This window comes from Hypanus sabinus, chromosome 28, assembly GCF_030144855.1.
Source record: "Hypanus sabinus isolate sHypSab1 chromosome 28, sHypSab1.hap1, whole genome shotgun sequence".
NCBI lineage: Eukaryota > Metazoa > Chordata > Chondrichthyes > Myliobatiformes > Dasyatidae > Hypanus > Hypanus sabinus.
In genome coordinates this window covers 10,258,522-10,280,772 of record NC_082733.1, presented here as the reverse complement: position 1 = coordinate 10,280,772, position 22,251 = coordinate 10,258,522, and the positions used below count along the sequence as shown (strand labels likewise).

At 38.5% G+C, this 22,251-nt stretch overlaps 1 protein-coding gene across 3 annotated transcripts in view; it reads left to right on the top strand.

Moving 5' to 3' along the window:
- The window catches only part of zfand6 (zinc finger, AN1-type domain 6), a 64,212-nt gene that overhangs the window by 11,972 nt on the left and 29,989 nt on the right, over window positions 1-22,251 (top strand). For 2 of the 3 annotated variants that reach the window (XM_059952596.1, XM_059952598.1), the window contains exons 2-3: window positions 12,924-13,085; window positions 19,760-19,922. In XM_059952596.1, the coding sequence (XP_059808579.1) occupies window positions 19,775-19,922 (148 nt within the window). In that variant the 5' untranslated portion in view covers window positions 12,924-13,085; window positions 19,760-19,774. Of the gene's footprint in view, window positions 1-12,923; window positions 13,086-13,266; window positions 13,820-19,759; window positions 19,923-22,251 lie in introns of all 3 variants that reach the window. The other variant, XM_059952597.1, reaches the window with a different exon arrangement.

Below are 22,251 nucleotides of genomic sequence, written 5' to 3'. Positions count from 1 at the left end.
CCACTGGATCTTGTTACGTGGCCATACCATCTCAGCTTTCTTTTCTTCACCGTTGTGAGAAGGTCTTCATGGGGGCCAATGCGGTGCTGGATGGTCTTGCGGACCTGCTCGTTTGTGATATGGTCCAAGTATGAGATGCCCAAGATGTTGTGATAGCATCTCATTTCCAATGCCTGTATTTTCCTCTGTAGCTCTGCTGTGAGGGTCTCTGTCTCACATGCATACAGGAAGATGGAGAATACCAATGCATGCAGGAGTCTGATCTTGTACTTCATGGTGATGTTGCTGTCCCTCCATATTGTCTTGAGTTTGGATAGTGCAGTCATTGTGTGTGTGGTTCTTGCCAGGACTTGTCGTTTTGATCCTTCACTGATGAATGCCTCAGGTATTTGAACTGCAGCACGGTCTCAAGTTTCTGACCATGGACTGAGATGTCTGTTGTGATGGCACAGTTGGCGTTTGCTGTGAGCTTGGGTTTCTCAGCACTTATTTCCATTACAAACTTTGTGGCTGACCAGGTTGGCCAGTTGGTCTTTTCCTGCAAGTCAATCAATTTCATCAGCAAATCTTAGGTTTGTGATGATCCTCCCTCTGATGCTGACTGTGCCCATATGATCTTCAAGGGCAACACTCATAATCCGTTCCAGGAAGATGTTGAAGAGAGTGGGGGAGAGGAGGCAGCTCTGACAGACTCATACAGAGGTATGGAACCATCCCCCGGTGGTGCCCTGAGTGAGGTGTTGCCAGGTGTTGCCTTGGCGTAAAGGTGATGGATTGTATGAATCAGCTTCTGCCCCATGTTGAATTTCTTCATGGTGCCCCATAAGGCATCATTCCAGACTCTGTCAAACGCATTCTTGAAGTCTATAAAGACGTGGTAGAACTCTCTGGTGCTGAAGGTGTTTCTCACAGATTGAAAATCTGCTCAGTGGTGCTTCTGCCCTTGCGGAAGCCTGCTTGTTCCTCAGCAATGGTGTCTTCTGCCTGAGGTCTCAGTCTGTTCAAGGTGATTCTGAGAGTTACCTTGCTTAAATGGCTGATCAAACTGATAGTACAGTAATTCTGGCAAAGTTGGAGATTGCCTTTCTTGGGAAGCACAATGATCAGTGACTGAGTCCAAGGTGTCAGCCATTCACCTGTCTGCCAGATTTTAGTGCAGATGGTGGTAGGCATGTCAATCATGGCCTCTCTTCCATTGGATGTTGTTAATTCCTGCTGACTTCCACACTGTATTGCAGCTTCAACATGTTCACGCATGATTGTATAGTCATCCTCATTGGAAGATACCTGTACATTCAGCACGATTGGATCCCGTTTGCTCTGATGATTGTGCAGTTCTGAACAGTACTCTGTCCACCTTTCCTTTATTTCCTTTTCTTTTGTGAGACTTTTGCCATTTTTGGCTTAGATGGTGTTCACTTTGGCTTGTTTTTCTTTGGTAAGGTCTTTCACCGGTTGGAATGCTTTCCTTGAGTTGTTGAAGAGGCTGTCTTCAATGTCTGCACATTGTTCGGCTATCCATCTTTGCTTTGCTTCCTTCATTTCCCTCCTGATTTCCTTGCTGATTTTCCTGTATTCTGTTCTTCCCTCTGCTGTGATTTTATCTTTCTTTAATTTCCTCCTTGTGCCACACATATCCAGTATCTTGTTAGTGACCCATGGTTTAGACTTACAGCGGCTTTCCCCCACAATCTTGCTTGCTGTTTCCATTATCATTGTGTTAAAGTTATTTGTGGTGGACGCTAGGTCTTCATCAAGGAGGAGTATTGGTGCAAACTCCACCCCCCCCCCCCCCCACATTGCTGCCTGAAACACTTCAGGGATGGTGGGGTCTTCCAGTTTTTCGAGGTCGAATCTTAGCCGGCTGTATTTTTGACTTGTTGATCCTCCTCAAGCACACTCTGATGTTCATCATGAGGAGGTCATGGTTGCTGCCCACATTTGCTTCTGGTTTTCGGTCTGTTCACACCAGATTTGTGCAATCTTTGCACCAGGATGTAGTCAGTCTGGTGGTGTTGACCACTGGGGACATGCCAGGTCCATCTTCGGGATGTTTTGTGCTCTCCAAGTGTGTTCGACAGCACCATGTTATAATTGGCAAATTCCAACAGGCGTAGTCCCTTCTCATTGGAGGTGTCATTGCATGAGGGGCTGATGAGATTCCCCCCCCCCCCCAATCATCTTGTGCGTCTCTGCCCGTTTTGGCATTCCAGTCACCCTGAATGATCAAAATATCTTTTTTGTCCACCTTGTCGATGACACCTTGTAGTTTCTTATAGAATTCTTGAATGTGTTCATCGTTGTAATCTTTTGTTGGGGCATAGACTTGTGCCACTGTGATGTTGAATGACTTTACTCGCAGGCAGATGATCATGAGCCTGCTTGATACTGTTTGGCATTCTAGGACAGCATTCTTGATGGATTTGTTGACTAGGAACCCTATGCCATTTTCGTGTCTGTTCTCTTCTCCGCTATAATAGAGTACGTGTCCTTCCTCAGTATGCACTTCTCCAGCATTCTTCCATCTGGCTTCACAGCAATCGAGGAGATGCCAGTTGTATCTTTCCATCTCATGCATGAGTTCCTTGAGTTTCTCTGCTTGGTTCAGCGTTCTTATATTCCATGTGGTGATTGTGATGTTCTCTCTGCTACGGATCTTCTGTATCGAATCACGAATAGCATATTTATCATGTACACCCTGGTGTAAGATGGATAGCGCGGTCATTGGTAACCCGGGCTGCAACAAATCCAATGTGAAGTTGGTTTTTGGTTTGCTCATCATGCTGTGTGTCTTGGGCATCTAAAACCTGGCGGAGCCCATCCATCTCCAGGTTTCACCACGGCCGATTTCCTCTAACTAGATGGCTCACCTTGGTCGTGAACACGTGACCATTATAGTTCATCTGAGAACCTTTCTGCCCCGGCTGGTGACTTCATAATGGAAGTCCTTTGCCCAGTGGTGCCATGTTAACACCACTCCCTCAAGTGGTTTAGCCTGCCAACTAAAGTGGTTTATCAGGATATGACGCTTGGAGCCAACACGTGAGAGATTTAGGAGATGGATGAGGACCAGTGATGCCCATCCACCCTGTCTGGTAGGGAGCAGCATGCCAGACATCAAAGGTACTACCTCTATCCAGAGCCCCCTACTCTCCAGCACCTTAAACCTGTGTCCTCTTGTGGCAACTGTGTCAGCCCTGGGAAAAAGCCTCTGACTATTCACACAATCAATGACTTGTACACAAGGACATCCAGGTCCATTTGAACACTAACAGTTACTAATCTTACGCTTTTTTAAAAAGTTGAGCAAGGAATGACAAGCAACTAGAAGTTAAAGGTCACATTTGAGGAGAATACAGGAAAGCAGTCACACAATTTGGTGGAACTGATAGGAGTATTGAATGTGAAGGCCTGTTTGAGGAAGGATGGACATGGCTTGGCATTATGCAGAGAAAATTTGCTAAATTTATTTCAGAAGTGATGGGGTTATATTAAGAAGGCTGGCTGAAAATAAAGTTGTATTTCCTTATGCCATGGAATGTCATTCAGCCCACTGAATCTGTCAGTTCCTCACTTAGTGTATTCTCTCTCACATGCCTATTATCACCACTGCATCTTTCCCCATCCAACCCCACTTCAGATTTTCCAGTACAAGCGCTTTCCAATGAACCTTTGGGAAGTCGGAGGAAACTCGAATTTCAAAGGAAACTCTGGATTCACAAGGAGACCATGCCAACTGCACACAGATGGCACTGGAGATCAGAATTGAAGTCTGGTTGCTGGAGCAGTGAGGCAGCATCGTGACCTTCTGTGCTAAGCCGTTCCTGTGCTTGCTGGAAGTTGGCAGACTGAGAAGTGATCTTATCGAAATGCAAGCTTCTGAGAACATGTAACAGCTAAATGTTGAGGGTATTTTTCCTTTAGGGATGGTTAAGACTAGGAAATGTCATAGGGTAAAGAGTCATCCATTGGGCGTTTAGATAAGAATTTTTTTGTGAGTGTTTTAAATCTTTGGAAATGTGGATGCTGAGGCATAAAGTTTAAGCAAAGATTAGATGGAGTGTTGAACTATATTGTGTCAGTGAAAATTGTGTATGTCCCCATGGTGAAAGGTGAATGAAAGAACTGTTCAATGCCAGGACTAGCCTAGGCAGAGGAGGTCTGAATAAAATCTGAGACTGCTGATAACACTTGAGGGGTCAGAATGCATCTGTGGCAGTAGGAATAGAGTTGGATTTTTAGGTTAAAGACCCTTTTTAGAGTTCTGATTGAGGGCCTTCAACCTGAAACGTTAACTCTTGATCTTTCCACAGATGCTACCTAACCTGCTAAACATTTACAACATTTTCTGCTTTTATTTCAGATATTTATTTTTTATTTTCAGTAGAGTTTAGTTGACTTTTCTTCATTGAAGTTAGAGGACCCTTGGGCTATCCCAGTTGAAAGTAGAGGTGCAGTATACCTAGATCCTGTTAATAGAATAACAGTGCTTCAGGGCGAAACTGGCTGCAAGTATTGAAAGAGCATGTAAATGGAATAGATGAGACAAAGGCAGAATTAGTCAAGAGAAGAAATAGATCGTGTGAACAGTGGATTGAAATGATGAATATCTTCAAAGGAAGACATGATGGGATGTAAGTTAGTCAACTCCTTAAGACTAAACGGCAAATAAATAAAACCACTGCTAATTAGTGGCCTAAACTTTTGAAACTGCCATTGCCCCTCTAACTATTGACCTAACACCAATTCCATTTATAGAAGGGAATTCCAAACTTTTTTTAACCATTTTTTTGTATGTACGAGGATCTTATTCATTTACAGATACGGGACACCACTCTCATTATCTCAAATGTTGATGAATAATTCCAGAGAGCCAGCTTTGTTATTTTGTATCTGAATTGGCCATTCACAATCAGTAACATGTTCTCTTCCCCCAGATGTTGTCTGATCAGCTAAACAATTGCCAGCTTCTGCTTTTATCAAATGTGCCACCTCTGTAGAAGCCATTCTTGTGGAATAATGTTCTGAAATATATAGTAATTGTCATACTAGAACAAGCTTGGTTAAAGCAATGGTGTAAATAGGGATTTATGAATATTTATACCTGCACATGTTCAACCTTCTATCAAATGAGGTACATAAAACACAATGGGTTTTAAATTTATTCCAATAATCCTACCATCTTGTTCAAAGATTTCTCTATAAATAAGCTACTCTAACATTGAACTTACAATGTGTGTGCACGTGACCCCTTATGCACTCACACAAGGGTAAATGCAAATAACTAGTTATTAAAGCAGGAGGCAAACATGTATAACTTGATCTGTTTCTGACTTCCTGAGCTCAAATTAGAATGATGTCAACCTCACCATCTTGCAAAGGTATTTCCTTTCTGTATGTACAGCCATTAGTGGCTGTAGAAAGCTAATAATGCTTTCTAGCCTAACTGTTGAGAACTATATTCCAGAGCTATATTTTAATTCTATGATATGATGGCCTAGATTAATTAATGGAAGTATTTTTGTCCCTGAATAATTATCAGAGAACAATTTTGATAAAATGAAAACTACTTTAGAATTTGGCCTAAAATTTCAATGTTTACTGCACCTGTTAAAATGTTCCAAACTCAATCTGAATGTTAGAGTAGCTTATAGAGAAATCTTGAAACAAGACTGAATGATTATTGGAATAAATTTAAAACCCATTGTGTTTTATGTACCTCATTTGATAGAAGGTTGAACATGTGCAGGTATAAATATTTATAAATCCCTATTTAAACCTCTGCTTTAAATAAGCTTGTTATAATATGACAGTTATACATTTCAGAACATCATACTATAAGAATGGCTTCTACAGACATGGCACAACACTGACTGGGAAAATGAATTGTAAGGGCAGAGTCTATAAAGGAATTTGCACAGTGTAGGAAGATCTGAGATTATCCATTTTGGTAGATAAAATAATGATACATGTATTTGATTAGTTGACAACCAACAGCATTATGTTTTCATGGGATTTTAACCCATGTGTCTTCATAAAGAATGTTGATGTTCTCCGATTCAGATTAGCAGGCTTGGATTTCAATTTTCAATAATATTTTACTATTGACACCCAGGCTTAATTTATATTATTTAAAAACATAACATCTTGTCTACAGCTGCAATGCAAAGTGGTTGGGCCACAGCAGCAGAAAGGGGCTTATTTTGTTGGCATTAATTATTTAACAATGCATTCACGTTGCAGCAGGATAAATCAGACACGTTAGTTAAGGGGACTTACAAAATAGTAGGAGTACAGAATTCAGCCCTTCAAGACTGCTCTACCATTCAACAAGATGAAGCCTGATCTTCTACCTCCTGCTGAACCTCCATAACCTTTGATTCCTTTAATGTACAGTTCATTCATCTCTTTTGATTGCAATCAATGACTCATTCTCCACAACCCTTCAAATAAGAGAATCCCAAATATTTATCCATGTTCCAAGAGAGAAAAAAATACTACTATTGATTCTAAATTGCCCAGCTCTTCTGATTCTGAAAGTGTGACCTCCGTTTTTAATTCTTTAGGCAGATGAAGCATCCTCCCTGCAACTATTCCAAAAAGTCATTTGAGAATTCTGTTGCTTCAATGAGGTCACCTCTTGCTCTTCTAAGCTCTATAAAGAATAGAGACCAAGTCTACTCAATGTCCTCAATATTTAGATTTGAATTCCCTGCTATATGAAAAATGTTATTACACTGGAAAGAGTGCAGAAAAGATTTACAAGGATGTTGCATGACTTGAGGATTTATGTTACCGGGAGGGGTTAGATAGATTTTATTCCTTGGAGTGAAGTGATCTTATGAAGGTGCATAAAGTCATGAATAGTTTAGAAAAGTTGAATGCATTTTTTTAAGGATTCATGAATCAAGAACTAGAGGGCAGAGGTTTAAGATGAGAGGAGAAAGATTTAATAAAAACTCAAGGGGCAATTTCTTTCCCCATTATAGGGTGGTATCTGGAATGAACTGTCAGATGAAGTGATTGAGTCGGGTACAGTAACAGCTTTTAAAAGATAATCAGACAGGTGCAAGGCCATGGACCAAGTGCTGGCAATGGGGCTACCTTGGATTAAGCAGATTGGTCAGTAAAGCCAGTAGGCCAAAGAGCCAGTTTCCATGCCATATAAGTCTCATTGATATTCCATTATGTGAGAGTTCTACTATCCCAGAAAGTTCAAAGTAAATTTATTATCAAAGTGCATACTGTATATGTCAACAGATATAAACCTGGAATTTGTTTTCTTGTGGGCATACACAAGAGAATCAATGTAAGACCACACTCATTAGATGAGCAAACAACCAATGTGCATGGGACAAACTGTGCAAATACAAATGAGAGGAAAAATAAATAAATATATAAGCAATAAACATTGAGAACATGAGCTGGAGTCCTTGAAAGCGAGTCCATATTTTATGGGAATTGTTCAGTAATGGGGTGAGTAAAGTTGAGTGAAGTTAACCCTTCTGGTTCAAGAGCTTGATGGTTTAAGGGTAATAACTGTTCCTGAGCCTGGTGGTGTTTGTCCTGAGGTTCCTGCATCTTCCTGATGGAAGAGAGCATGACTTGGCGGTGAGGGTCCTAGATGACGGAAGCTGCTTCCCCACAACAGCATTTCATGTAGATGTTCTCAATGATAGAGAGGGCTTTGCCTGTGGACTGGACCACACCCACTACTTTTTTGTAGGATTTTCCATTCAAGGGCTTAGTGTTTTCATACTATGACAGGCCATGATTCTACCAGTAAATATACATCAGACATGGTCTCACTGTTAATTAATGTTAAATAATTCTATAAGATGTCTTTACTCTTGTACTCAAATCCTCTTGCAATAGAGGCTTTGATAATACATTTACTTTGAATTTTTTCTAGTTGCCAATGCCATCTGGATGTTACATTTCAGTGACTTGTACACAATGACATCCTTGTCCCTTTGGACATCAATATTTCTTTCTCTAGGCATTTTAAAACAATTCAGCATTAAACAAGGTGGATAACCTTTCATTATCACCCATTGTTCACCACCTCTCATTTCCCACTTACTCATTCTGCCCATATCCCGTGAAGTGTTTTTGCATCCTCAGTATTCACATTTCCATAGTTTTATATCATGAGCAACGTGAAAATATTACATTGTGTTCTCCAATAAATTTGGAATATTTTGAGTCTAAGCACTAATTGCAGATACCCACGAGTCACAAACAGCAAACCCAAGTATGTGTATATTCCAACTTGTATTTTCTTATTTATGAACTCAGTATATTGCCACTAACTCCAAGTGTTTTAATGTTGCTAACCTTTTTTTGATGTTATCAAAAGCCACTTTAAAAAAAACTTGACTATACCCATATCTTCTGTTGATTACATCCAAAGAATTGGTTAATTAATCAAACCTGGCTTCTCTGTCACAGACACATTTACTCTGATCAATGATTTTTTGTTTGTAACTGTTGTGCTGCCACATTTTTCATTGTAGGTTCCAGCATTTTTATCTCATCCATTGCCAGACTCTGATTCATTTTTTTTTAACTAATGCTAATTCTTTATTAGTATCAGCCCCCTATTTGAACTTTTTTTTTGAAATTGTGTCTTTCTTAAAGTCAGATGAGAAAGATATTTGTCACTTCCTCATTATAAATATTCTTGTTGGTAATTTATTCACATCTCCCCTCACTAGACTTTTCCCTGTTACAGATTTTCCAATATTTTTTCCTTATTGGTTTACTTTTGTGTTTGATTTTCTATTTTTAAGTGATGTCTTAACCATGTTTTTTTTTCTGAGTTTAAAGTGCTTTGTCTTTGACTTACTGTTTTTTTCTAGCAAATTTACGGTTCTTTTCCGTAGATTAAATATTGCCTCCAGTTTAATCACTTTTCCTGTCATCTTTCAGTTTTTGTGTATATTTGTTGCAATTCATGCATTATTATTATTTCTCTTTTAGTATTGTTTCCCAATCTACCATAGGCAACTTTTCCCTTTTATGTTCATTTTCTTTTGTTTAGATTGAATACCCTGATTTCAGATTCTGAAATTCTGAAATGGAAACAGAAAATGCTGCAAACACTCAGCAAATCAGGCAGAATTCTGTTGGAAGAATAAATAGTTAATGTGTAAAAGGGAATATCCCTGATAGATTGGGTCCGAGTGCTTATTGGGGATGAGCTGCAAGCATATTAAGCTTTGTTTCTGTGGTTTAAGTGGTGAAACTATGGGAAATTTCTAGTCGATGATATAACAGACTGTGCCAGTATGATGACAGGATGAAACACCAGTTTTTGTACAGTGAGCTACATGAAGTTGATACTGAGTTCTGCAGGCAGCAGTGTGCCCATGTAGAAGTAATTTTGTTCCCCAAGCTTGCATTGGGTCTCACTAACAATGCAGGAAGTCAAAGAGGTCAGAGTGGGTCAGTGTATTAAAGTAGGAGACATCTCTTCAGATCACTCCTCTACTGTGACCACTCAATAAAGAGCAGGGCAGATTACAAATATTGAATATACTACACTAGATTGGAAGAAGTGAGTTGCTGCTTCACCTAGGACTGTTTAGATCCCTGAATAATGGAAAAAGGTGGGGTGAAAGGACTGGTGTAGCATTTACTGTGGTGGCATGGGAAAGTGCCAGAGGATGTGGGGTACATGTGGATGGAAGAACAAGACAGCTATGTGAACCAATTCTTGCAAAATGCTGAAAGGGGTGAAGGGGAATATGTGACTGGTCTTCAATTTTTTTTTTTGGAGCTGCCTAAAATTGTGGAGAGTGATCTGTTGAATGTAGAGGCTGTGGGGTCAGGTAGAAGGCAAGGACTACGCAAGCTGTATAGTGCTAGATCTACAATGATCTGTACCTTACAGTTTTTACATACCAATCTGAAAATATTACAGAAATTTTAGTACCAATTTATTTTACTAACTTGTGTATATGTTGTTTAAAATCCTTCATAGTAACTGCTTCATCCTGTTGCACACACCTCTATTTGTATTGTAACCTACATTACAATCACTATTTGAAAGCTAGAAACAATGTTTTCTGCCACCTGTGGTTGCTTAGCTCCATGTAAAAAAAAATACAGTTTCACCTGAAATGTTGAATGTTTACTCTTCTTCATGCTGCCTGAGCCAAGTTTCTCCAGCACTTTGTATGTTTCCTCATTTCTAGCATCTGCAGAATTCCTTGTGTTTCTGATAAGCATAATATGGTTTTGTTGTAGAGCATAAAGACTGATCCTTTGGCCCACCGTGTCCTTTTGAATATTAAGTACCTATTGAACAAGTCCCACTTTCCAGCATGTGGTCCATTTCTCAGCATATCTATGGAATAGATGGGCATGAATGTAGGAAGCGATAAACTTAAGCATTTGGGGGAGGGAAGGAAGGTTGAAGGGGCAGAGGGAGTTGCAGTTTTATTTAAAGGAAGCAGCTTCTGCTAATGGTTTTGATATGGCATAACTAAAAACTTGGTTAAGTATGTTCCTTACTGAATGGTCATCATGAGAGCAAGTCAGACTGGGTATCTTGTGACAAGTGAAATGCCAAGACATTATTATCTCCAAGGCACAAATTAGATGTATGATGGAATGCTTTTCACACACTTGGATGAGTGCAAGTCCAAATGGACTCAATAGCCTCAAAGTGCACTACATTTGCACTAACAGTACCTCCCAAACCCATGACCTCTACCACCAAGAAAGACAAAGGATTCAGACTCGTGCAAACATCTCCACTTGCAGGTTCTTTCTTGTTAAAATTATGTACAATTTATCTTGTTTTTCTTGATGCTGCTTTTCTGTGGGTCTGTGCCGGTGATTCCCTGTAAGCAATTTTCATTGCACTTGTACATGCATGTACTTGTGCATCTGGTCATCTCTGGGTCAAATCCTAACAACTTTCTCCTAATGTAGCTTTCAAGACTATCATTTGCCATTACCTTCTCAAACAGTGTCCTCATCCTGGAAAAGTAATTTAATAAAATGTAATTTAGAGTTCTGTAAGAAAATGTGTAGATGGTGATTGGTGATGGCCTAGAGTTTCAGAAGAAATTAAGTTGGGGGGAACAGGTTGTGAGACTTGTGGGCGTAAGGGATGAGGGAAACTAGAGAAGGATGTGGGATTAGGACTTGAGGACATTTTGAGAAAAGTGAAGCATCTGTTCAGTTCGTCACTGTCATGTGGCAAAAATATATATGGCCTTGTATTAAGCTGTGTATGATATTTCAAGGAAACAAAAGTGGGGTGAGAATTTCAGGAGTTAGTTTGCTGTACAGAAAGCACCTTGCGAATAGCCTTTTGCCAATAGGATAGTCCTGAAATGATGAGCTTCGACACTGGAGTGTGAAGCAAGATGTAGTTGTGACTCATCTGGCATAATGGCCAAGCCAATTCTGTGCGTGAATGTTGATAAATGGATTGAAGAAGATTTTCTTCTGTCAGGAATATTTGGCACTGAGTGTGGTTGGAAAAATGAGTTGGTAAATGTGAAGAGAATTCCAAAGGAGTGATTGGTGGTGGCCTTATCTCTGTTCCAGTGATGGCATAAAGTGATACAAGGATGAAAAGGTTTTAAAGAAAAACTTGTGTATTTTGTTTCTTACATGGGTCCAGGGGAAAAAAGTGACACAAGTCTCTATAATTAGTTGTTCTAGTTTGTTCCATTAGGTTTAATAAATGCTTCTGTTGGTTTCTGCTTTTTCACTTCTGTCCATTGACAGAAAACTCACTATAGAGTTTTGTTCACCTTGCCTTAAAGTTTTATTTCCTCAGGAAATTAAATCCTTTGAGTTGCTTTCTTTATGGGAATATTCACAGCTTGAGACAGATCATTGCTTTGATGTCACTTGTAAACAATCGGTGTATATATGAGAGGATGTAATATTCCTATCTTTTGGAACAGTTCTGTGACTGTAATAATCCTCTCTAGACCAACCTGCAGAAAATTAGATCCATTGTTTAAGTTTAGCAGTATATCTCTAACCCAGTTTTTTTTTTTAAAAATCCCTATTTGGCTAATATGTAACAGTGGGTGGGGCTTGCAGAAATGACATCACATTGACAGCTGGTTATGCTTACTAAACAATAAAGTATTAAACCTGGGGGAGGGTGATAACTACATCCAGTCAGGAGTGCAGATAATGCAAAAATCAAGAAATTGAGGTATATGCTGCAATTTTTTTTTAAACTCAGTTGGTTGGTAGAAGATGAGCGGGTTTCCAGTTTGAGAATGAATTTCTAGAGCTCCAAGTTATTTTAAAGTTTGTTCTGAACTACCTTCAGTAAACTAACTTTCTCTTATTTCTTTGTATATATTTAACAATATGCTATTGCTTTGTTTTTAGCTGGTGACAAGCTTGATTTAAATAGGTTTCTTTAGCATAGTATTTAATGGCTGACGTTAAATGAATTAAGTATACCAGCAGTAAATATCACATTACAAACAGGCTTAATTGTATGTGAGTACTTTGTGATGTTAGATACTTGACTGAAATGTAATCTTAAGTTGTATTCAAACAGACTGACATTACTTCCTCCTCGGAAGCAGAACAAAGAAAGGGTCTCCTACCCTCCCCCATCCTCACCTACCCCTCCAGCATCTATGTTCAAAGGATCATCATAGTTTTAGATACTTTAAGTAGGATTCCATCATCAGACACTTCCTCTCCTTCCTTCCACTCTGAACATTCAAATGGAATTGTCCCCTCTTTAATTTCCTGGTCAGCTTTTCCATCTCCATCAGCTATTCCCCTTCTTGGGGCATTTTCCCAAGTAGATACAGGAGACATAACACCTGCTCTTTTACCACTTCCTTTCCACAATCTCCGCACCATTCCAGGGAAGGTACCAATTTATTTACTCTTCTCATTTAATGTCTTGTATTCTGTACTTTCAGTGTGCTCCCCTCTACACTGGAGAAGCCAAAGACTGGGTGACTTTGCAGAACACTTCTACTTGTTCCTGAGAAAATCTGAGCATCCATTCTTCTGCCACATTAGTCCCAAGATCTACTTCCAATCTGTCTTCAGCCTCCTACCTTACTCCAGTGCTGTCCACAGTAAGTTCAAATAGCACCTTATCTTTAATGTAGGTAATTTGCATAGGCCTATTTTTTTATTTGTAAATTATCATTTTAAGATCAGTTTGTATATTGTAGCTTGGAAGGTATGAAGTATTCAGTGTGCATATATTATCAAAAATATATAAATTATACAACCTTGAGATTTGTTTGCTTACAGGCAGTCACAAAGCAAGGGACCCAAAAGAACCCAATTTAAAAAAATAAAGACCCGTCCCCAATGCACACAGAAGTGGAGAAGAAAAACAAACAAATCATGCAAACAACAGAAGCAAGCGCCAACAACAGCACTCTGAGCCAAATTGAGCCTTAGCTTCGTGGAGAGAGGAGCCTCCAGTGTATCTGGGCCAGCATTTAAATTATTCAAACAGCAGATTGTACCTCGCACTAGGACCCAAGTCTCACTGTGGCGAATCAATCTGGGCCTAGATCTCACTGCAGAAGAAATTGTTCTCAACCTGTCCAAATTGGTTCGGCACCCAAAGTGTTGCAGTCACACCTTGCCCTTCCAGTCTGTATGGACCAGCATTTAGATTGCCGAAACAGCAGATTGTACTTTGCATTAGGACCTGTACCTTGTCGTGGCAAATTGCTCCAGGTCTAGAAAACGCCGGCCAGCAATTCACTTTGGACCTGGATTTTTGCTATTAAAGAAGCAGTTTTCGACCTCTCCAGATGGGCTCGTCATTCAGAGCGATCTACCTCTCACCTGGGTTAGTTGGACAAGCATCAGAACTCCTCTGTCCTGTCTTCTCCCCTCTGAATCATACATTTCAAACAGCACAGCTTCAACACATTGTGTGTCCAATTCGCAGCACACCAGCAGGCCACATCTCTCAAATACACCTGCAATTCACCTTAAGAGTTTATTCATAATGTTTTAAATCAAATTCCTTAGCTTTCAAATTACCGGTAAGCTGTCACACTTCTTCAGAAGTGTCATCTTAAACTGGAAGTTTAAAATGGCAATTGAGACACATTAACTTTTTTCCATGGGCATTATATCCAACTATTTTGTTTGAAGTCTCTTTTACTATCATCTTTAATTAGGGAACAATGTATTTTTAAGAGGTAATAATCTTGAGTTTGAAATTTGTGGCATTGCTGAATTGTTCTCAATATCTTATCCAGGCTTATTTTTACATGAAATAAGATGCACTGATGTTCTTTTAAGCTATTTTAAACTAAAGGTAATTTTGTAATGTTATAGTTAAACTGGATTTGAAGGAAAAATTAATATTTTGCAAATAACTGCAGTATATACACTCATTGGCTACTTTATAAGGTACAGGAATGAAACCCAGTATGGTCTTCTGCTGCTGTAGCCCATTCACTTCAAGGATCAAGGTGTTGTGCATTCAGAGATGCTCTTCTGCACGCCACTGTAGTAATGCATGGTTAAATAAGTTACTGTCACCTTCCTGTCAGCTTGAATCAGCCTGGCCATTCTCCTCTGATCCCAGGAAATAAGCAGTTTCTGAGATACTCAGGTCACCCCATCTGGCACTTGTAATTGGTCAAAGGCACTTGGATCACATTTCTTCCCCATTCTGAAGTTTGGTCTGTGCAATAACTGAATCTCTTGACCATGTTTGCATGCTTTTATGCATTGAGTTTCTGCCACATGATTGATAGATTAGATATTTGCATTAGCGAACAAGTGTACATAATAAAGTAGCTACTGAGTATATATTTGATCTAAGGAATTTTAACTGTAAACTTTATCTTTGTTCCTTTTGAATGAGATGCTTTTCTGGCAACCTAGATGGCAGCATGAGAGTTAAGAAAGGCCTTCACATTAGCTATTCTTAGTTTGAAACTAAATCTATCAAAACGACCAGACTAGCTAATGTGACTGGGCTACTCAGCTGTCTTTAAAAAAAATTTAAATTTCTCTGCATAGTTAAGAGTGGTGAGCAAAGTATTTTTTCATTTTGTTTTAACGATAGAAAAGCAGGGCAAATTTGAAGTACAGCTAATGAGTGTAAATGTGACTTCTCTTCCCTACACTCTCCCATCCCTCCAGATTCCACGGCTACCACTCTGATTGAATGTACTTAAGTGGTTTGAGTGAAATTTGCTTGTGTTTTGAATAATGGAATATTTGCAACTCAACACAAGTTCACCCTTTTATTCACTGATACATTGGATGAGTTTTGCCAAGGATGTTCCTTATGCTGAAATAAGTACAAGAGATTCAACTAGTTTTCTCAGTTCATGTGATGCAAATGCACTTAACATTGTAGTAATAATTAACTGACCTACATAAGACTGCTGTTTATTGATTACAGATCAGCGTTCAACACCATCATACCCTCAACAAGCTCTGAAACCTGAGCTTGTACAAATCAACAAGCTCTGAAACCTGAGCCTCTGTATCTCCATCTGCAACAGGATCCTTGACTTCCACATTGGGAGATCACAGTCAGTTCAGATGAGATATAACATCTCCTTGCTGAGTATCAATACTGGTGTACCTCAAGGATGCATGCTCAGCCCACTGCTCTACTCTCTCTACAATCTGACTCTGGCCAAGCATACCTCAAATGACATCTGTAAAGTTGCCAGTGACACACCTTTGTCGGCAGAATTTCAGATGGTGATGAGGAGGTGAACAGGAGAGAGATAGATCAGCTGTTTGAGTGGTGACACAACAGTGACCTTGCACTCAACGTCAGTAATGTGGACTTCAGGAAGGGGGAGTTCAGGAACACACCAGTCCTCATTAAGGGATCAGCAGTGGAAAAGATGAGCAGTTTCAAGTTACTGGGTGTCAACATCTCTGAAGATCTATCTTGGGCCTGACATAGTGATGTAATTACAAAAAAGACACAACAATGGCTATATTTCATTAGGAGATTTTATATGCCACCAAAGATTCACAAATTTCTGCAGATTCTAACTGGTATGGAAGGGGCCACTGCACAGGATCAGAAAAAGCTACCGATAATTGCAAGCTCAGCTCCATCATGGGCACTTGCCTCCCCAGCATCGATGACATCTTCAAAAGGCACTGCCTCAAAATAGTGGCATCCATCATTAAGGAACCCCATCACCCAGGACACATCCTCTTCTCACTGCTGCAATCAAGAGGAGGTACAGGAGCCCGAAGACACACACTGAACATTCTAGGAACAGCTTTTCCCCCACCACCTAAATGGACAATGATTGCTAAATGGACAATGAGCCCATGTACACTACCTCAAATTTTTTTGTTCTCTCTTTGCAGTGATTTAATTTAATTATATAATATTTTAATTTATAGCTTTTATTATATATTACAGTGTATTGCTAAACAACATATTTACAACATACCAGTGGTATTAAACTTGCTTCTGATTTCTCAGCTGTCCATCTAATTGTTTGATTAGGCTAGATTTCAGATCATGAAAATAATAAGCATTTTGTATAATACAGACATTGATCTTTTACTAGGCAATTTGTTGTGATTTTAAAAAGCAGTGAACAATAATTAGAAAATTGAAAATGCAATAATTGTAATAGAAATGTAGCTTTCAGATTCCTGTGCTGCTTCAATATGCAAATCACTTAATTAAAATTACAGGTCCAGTTGTACCAAACCATCCACAATAACAGTACTCATCCTGCATTCACTATGATCTGGGGAATGCCCTTTAGTGAAATGTATGTTGAGGAATCTGCATAAAACAAACCTGTAGAGGAAACCTGGCGCCAAAAATATAATGGTTCACTGATACAGGTCACAGGAGAATTTCTTTACCGAGAGAATAAGCACATGTAGGAGAAAGGAACTGAAAAAATATCTTAATCAGTAGGAGTAATGGTCAACAAATTGGGGAAATTGCCTCATATACAGCAGAACAGTTGGGCCAAATGTCTACTTTTAATTTTGTTAGTTTTATGTTGGACTTTTAAATTATATAATAGAAAATTTTTAAGTTCTATAAATGTTCCAGAAACACGTAGCTTTAATTTGATGCTTTCAGTTAAGACTTAAGACATTAACCCGTAGTTGCCTTATGATTCTGTTTGAATATAAGAATGGCTATAAAACTGGTTGCATTTATTTATTGCTGTAGATCTCCATTTTAGTAGTTTGAGTTTCACAAATGAAATAGTGTCTGTAGACTCTATTTCTCCCATGAGTAGCTAAGTAGTTACATTTCAATTGATTTCACTGTTGAACAACTTTGGGTTGAAATTCCCAAAATTCAGATAAATTTAATAGTTAAGCTGATCAGTTTTTTGTTTAAATTTTTTTATCTGTAATGACTTATCAATAGTGTCCACATGTCGCTAGCAAAATTATAACAAATTTTAATGATGGCTTTTTAAAATTAATGTATAAATCAGCCAGTATGCTATGACAAGGAAAGAATTCCCAGTAAATAGCAACTCATTTGAAGATGGTTAATTAACATCACTGCATTGTTAATTTCATGGGATCAGTAGCTCAGGTTAAACTTTGAATTTGCACATTTAATTCAAAACCATGAGCTAATGTAATTGTTAATACAATGTTAGTAATTGTTAATGTAATACTATTCAAACTCCCTAAGCCAGAAAGCAAACCGTTTAAATCTGGTCATTCTTCTGCTTGGTCTTTCTTTCACTTTTGCACCTCAGTAATTCACCTTCAAAAATAGAGGGCTATGGGTGAGCCAAGGTAGTTCTAAGATAAAGACATGTTTGGCACAGCTTTGTGGGCCGAAGGGCCTGTATTGTGCTGTAGGTTTTCTACATTTTCAATATTTTCTAATTTTCCTTCCATCTCTCAAAGTTGGGTGTATTGGCTGCTATAAGTTGCCTTTTAATGTAATGGAGTATCAAAACAGTAAGGGAAGCTTGATGGGCGACTAAGAATGTTTTAAAACTAAAAGGGAGATGAGTAGGGAGAGACATCACACTGGAATTCTGCTAAGAGTGAACATTGAAATGCTGGGTTCAGTAGTCTATCTAGTAATAAACAAGTTCTGTGCTCTCATGGCACTATTAATAACTTGCAGTTCAGCAAATGAGGGCAAACCAAAACTTGAAATGCAGGTAGAGTAAACTATCTGACAGTGTATATAATTCCACAAGGTCTTTGGCTCCACAAAGCTTTCATATTTCTGGATATCTGAGCTTTGTAAATAGCATTCCCAGTGAACTCTCTTGAAGTTTGTTTTCTGTACAATCTTGCATTGTGTTATTTTGCAAAGTACTAGTAAGTGTATGTTTTAAAGAAGTAGTAAAAGTTTAAAATGCAAGAATTCAATTTCAATGTCATTTTATTTGAGCCCATTTGCTTAGAATATCTTAAGCTGATGGCAAGAAAAGGTCAATGGTTCTCTATCTCTGATGGAGATGGTCTGTTTACTAGAATTAACAGAAATAATTAACTATCCATTTGTATACCTATGGTCAAGTCAAGTCAAAATATTGTTTCTATAATCTTAGGAGAGATGTCTTGCCTACATTCTTTCAATATAGCTAAATGTATGTTGCATATACATTTACAAAAAATTAAGTAATTGTGAAGGAAGTAAAGCAGTCAAGTGTTATGTACTCCTAGGCTTCACTTTGCTTGTTCTGTTGATTTGATTTTTTTTATTGTAATATATGCTGAGGCTTGTCTTGCATATTGTTTCTATAGATCAGTTCATCACACAGTGAATTGAAGTAGTGCAAGGTAAGGCAAATACAGATGCAGAATAAAGTGTAACAGCTATGGAGAAAGTGGTAAACAATAAGATGCAGGACCATAACAAGGTGGGTTATGAGATCAAGAGCCCCTCTTATCATCCTAGTGAACCATTCAACAGTTGTATAACAGCAAGGTAAAAATGGTCCTTAAGTATGGTGGTATTTGCTTTTCACGTTTTTATCTATTTCCTGATGCAAGAAGGGAGAAGAGAGAATGTTCGGGGTAGGTAAGGTCTTTGATTATTGCTGGCGGCCTTACGGAGGCAGCAAGAAGTATAGAGAGTCCATGGATGAAAGGCTGGTTTCTGTAAAGTGCTATTAGCACAGTTCTCTAGTTTCTTGTGGTCGCGGATGTTGCAGTCATCATACCAAGTTGTGATGCATCCAGATAGGTTGCTCACTATGGAGCATTGATTAAAAATCGGTAGAAGTTGAGACAAGACACTGTCAAATTACTCTGCAAATGCATTTGGAAGTTTTGTTCAGTTTGCTGATTATAAATTGCTAAAGCCCATCAATTAGCTGCTTGTGTGCAACATTGAATTGGCTGATTGCTTCCAATTTTACAGTTGACTTCTGTGTCATAAGTTAATGTATAAAATCAATATTGCTGTCTCTGGCATCAGCTACTCCCTGAGGTAGTCAAGTGGAGAATAGTTTGCTTTTAATATCTTCCAATGTCCCCTCCCCTTTCTTTTAGCCCCTAGTGTTTTTCCACAAAGAATTCTTTACAGCCGTATGCTGTAGAGGATCGCAGTAGACAGCATGTTATTCTGGTACAGTTAAGACTTTGGGAAAAGGTGGGAAATAGTACCTGTATATTGCTAAGGTACATTCAACAAACACTGTAACTTGTTTTTAATTTTCTTTTTTAAACTTTTCTACTTGTAGTGATGTCAGTACAACCTACAACAGCAGTGAGTTTTTTCACTGTTGTATCTTAGTGACAATGATTCTTAACATTTTTTAAAACTTTTTTTTAAAAGGTGTTTTGGAGGAACATGGCTCAAGAAACCAACCAGACTCAAGTGCCTATGCTGTGCACCACTGGCTGTGGATTTTATGGGAACCCACGAACGAATGGCATGTGTTCTGTTTGCTATAAGGATTTTCTTCAGAGGCAAAATAATAATGGCAGAATCAGTCCTGGTAAATACCTTGCTATTTAAAAAAAAACAATTCATTCTATTTTCTAATCAATCTACACCAATTATTTTACTTTGTTGTTTTTTGTTATTTTCATTACTGTACATTCAAGATTCAAAAGTACCTCCTAAGGTGTTGCCACAAATCAACGGGCATATGGGTGCTCTGATTTCCAAATACCAAGAGGTTTGCCTAAAATTTGAATCGCAAGATATCTTCCAATGTGCTTTTATCTGATTTTTTTCCTCTACTTAATATTTTTTCAATTTGGTTTTTTAAATCAAGTATTTTAATTTTGCGTATTTTTATTTGCATCTTTAATGAAATTACTGTTTTCTCGCTATAACTGGATTCTGCTGATAAGCATTTAGTTTTGCTTTAATAGAATATAAGTTCAGTATATACCTTGCCAAAACTTTTGTATATCCATATAGTTTGCAGTGCTTTAACATAGATTCGTCTATGTACAGTTATTCCAATGCTACATTATCCCAAATCACCAATCATTTTCCATAAGATATTGGTGCTACCAGCTATCATAGTTATGAGTTCGCATTAGCATTAAGGAATTCTCTATTAATATAAAGTCCTATAATGTTTTGATATTAATCTTAATCATTCTTGTAGTTTTGTTCCATGTTGCTGAATATAAGTTCTGGGAAGGTCAGAGGTGGGCATGGAAAAGAACCGTCCATCACAGAGCATTTAGTCACTCAAAGAGGTGGTAGATTGTGAATCAGACTTTTGCACTAACTCTATTTAATTGTATACCTACTTTTGAGATATTTTAAACACAAAGATTGCTGATACATTGTAAAACTATACTTGTATATTGCAGCCACGAGGAAATCTGCAGATGCTGGAAATTCAAGCAACAAACACAAAATGCTGGTGGAACACAACAGGCCAGGCAGCATCTATAGGAGGAAGTACAGTTGATGTTTCGGGCCGAGACCCTTCATCAGGACTAACTGAAAGAAGAGATAGTAAGAGAGACTGTCTCTACTTTCAGTTAGTCCTGATGAAGGGTCTCGGCCCGAAATGTCGACTGTACTTCTTCCTATAGATGCTGCCAGGCCTCCTGCATTCCACCAGCATTTTGTGTCTGTTGCTTGTATATCGTAGCTGCTGCTTAATCTTTGAATATCAGATTAAGTTTATTCCAAAGCTTTGTAACTGAAGTTCACTGGCAGCTGTCAGGATAACAGTTAACAGTGCAGGAAATTACATCCTCAGGAAATTGAGTAACCCCATTTCTTAAGGAATTCAGCTAAGGTTCCTGATGTGAACAGTATTACCCTAGCTCAACTGTTAGTGGAGTAACACTCCATAGTTGCCTCCATGAAAATAAGGTTTTATTCGCAGAAATGGGAAAGGATTTCATCTGCACATAGTAATGTAAATAGCTAGTGACTGCACTGCCTTCAAATGATTGTATAATGTCATTTATGGCAAGTTCTTCACGTTTCAATTTTGGCTAAAGGGCAGAAAGAATGGATAAGTATTACCATATCAATTTTTTCACTATTGAATGTGAATGCAAGTAACTCTCATCTTCTACAAATCTTCAGTTAGTAAAATTAATCTGCAGGGTTCCACTGAGAGTGGCTATTGTTCTGGTGGTTTATTTCTGTTTCTCCTTGAAGAATAAGGTACACTGTCCACTTCCGTTGTCTTCATTTCCTGAGTTGTGGAAGCAGTGTTGTTATTATTTTTGTTTATTGCAGCATCTTTTTGGATACCCTGAGCCCATTCTGTCTCTGGACCCCAAATCTGAATGAACACAAATTGAAAATAGAAGTTGGCTCTTGAGCCTGATATTTCGCCTCCCCCCATTCAATAAGGCTACAGCTAAGATGCTTATAACTTCAAGATTGTGTTGTCCCCTACACCCAAATAACCTTCTACTTCTTTGCCTATCAAGAAGCTGTCTGTCTCTGTCATAAAAATAATCAAAGGCTACTTTTACTGTTTTTTGAGTAAAATAGTTCCAAAGATGTGTACATGATCCTCTAAGAAGAAAAAAAGTTTCCTATTTTCTTTCCAAAATTGGTGACCCCTCGGTTGTACCAGAGCAGGAAGCATATTCTTCACATCTTCAATTCAATACCCGTCAAATCTTTAATGTTCAAATTAAGTCACCTCTCTGTATTCTTAAACCCCAGAGCATTCAACTAACCATCTCCCACACATTCAAAGTATCGGTCTAGTCGTAAGCTTTTGAAATACTTTATTGAAAAAGGAAATCAATATGGTGCACAATTAATGAAAATGTAAAAGGAAACTACAGTTGCTGGAAATCTGAAAGAAAAACTATGCTCAGCGTTCAGAC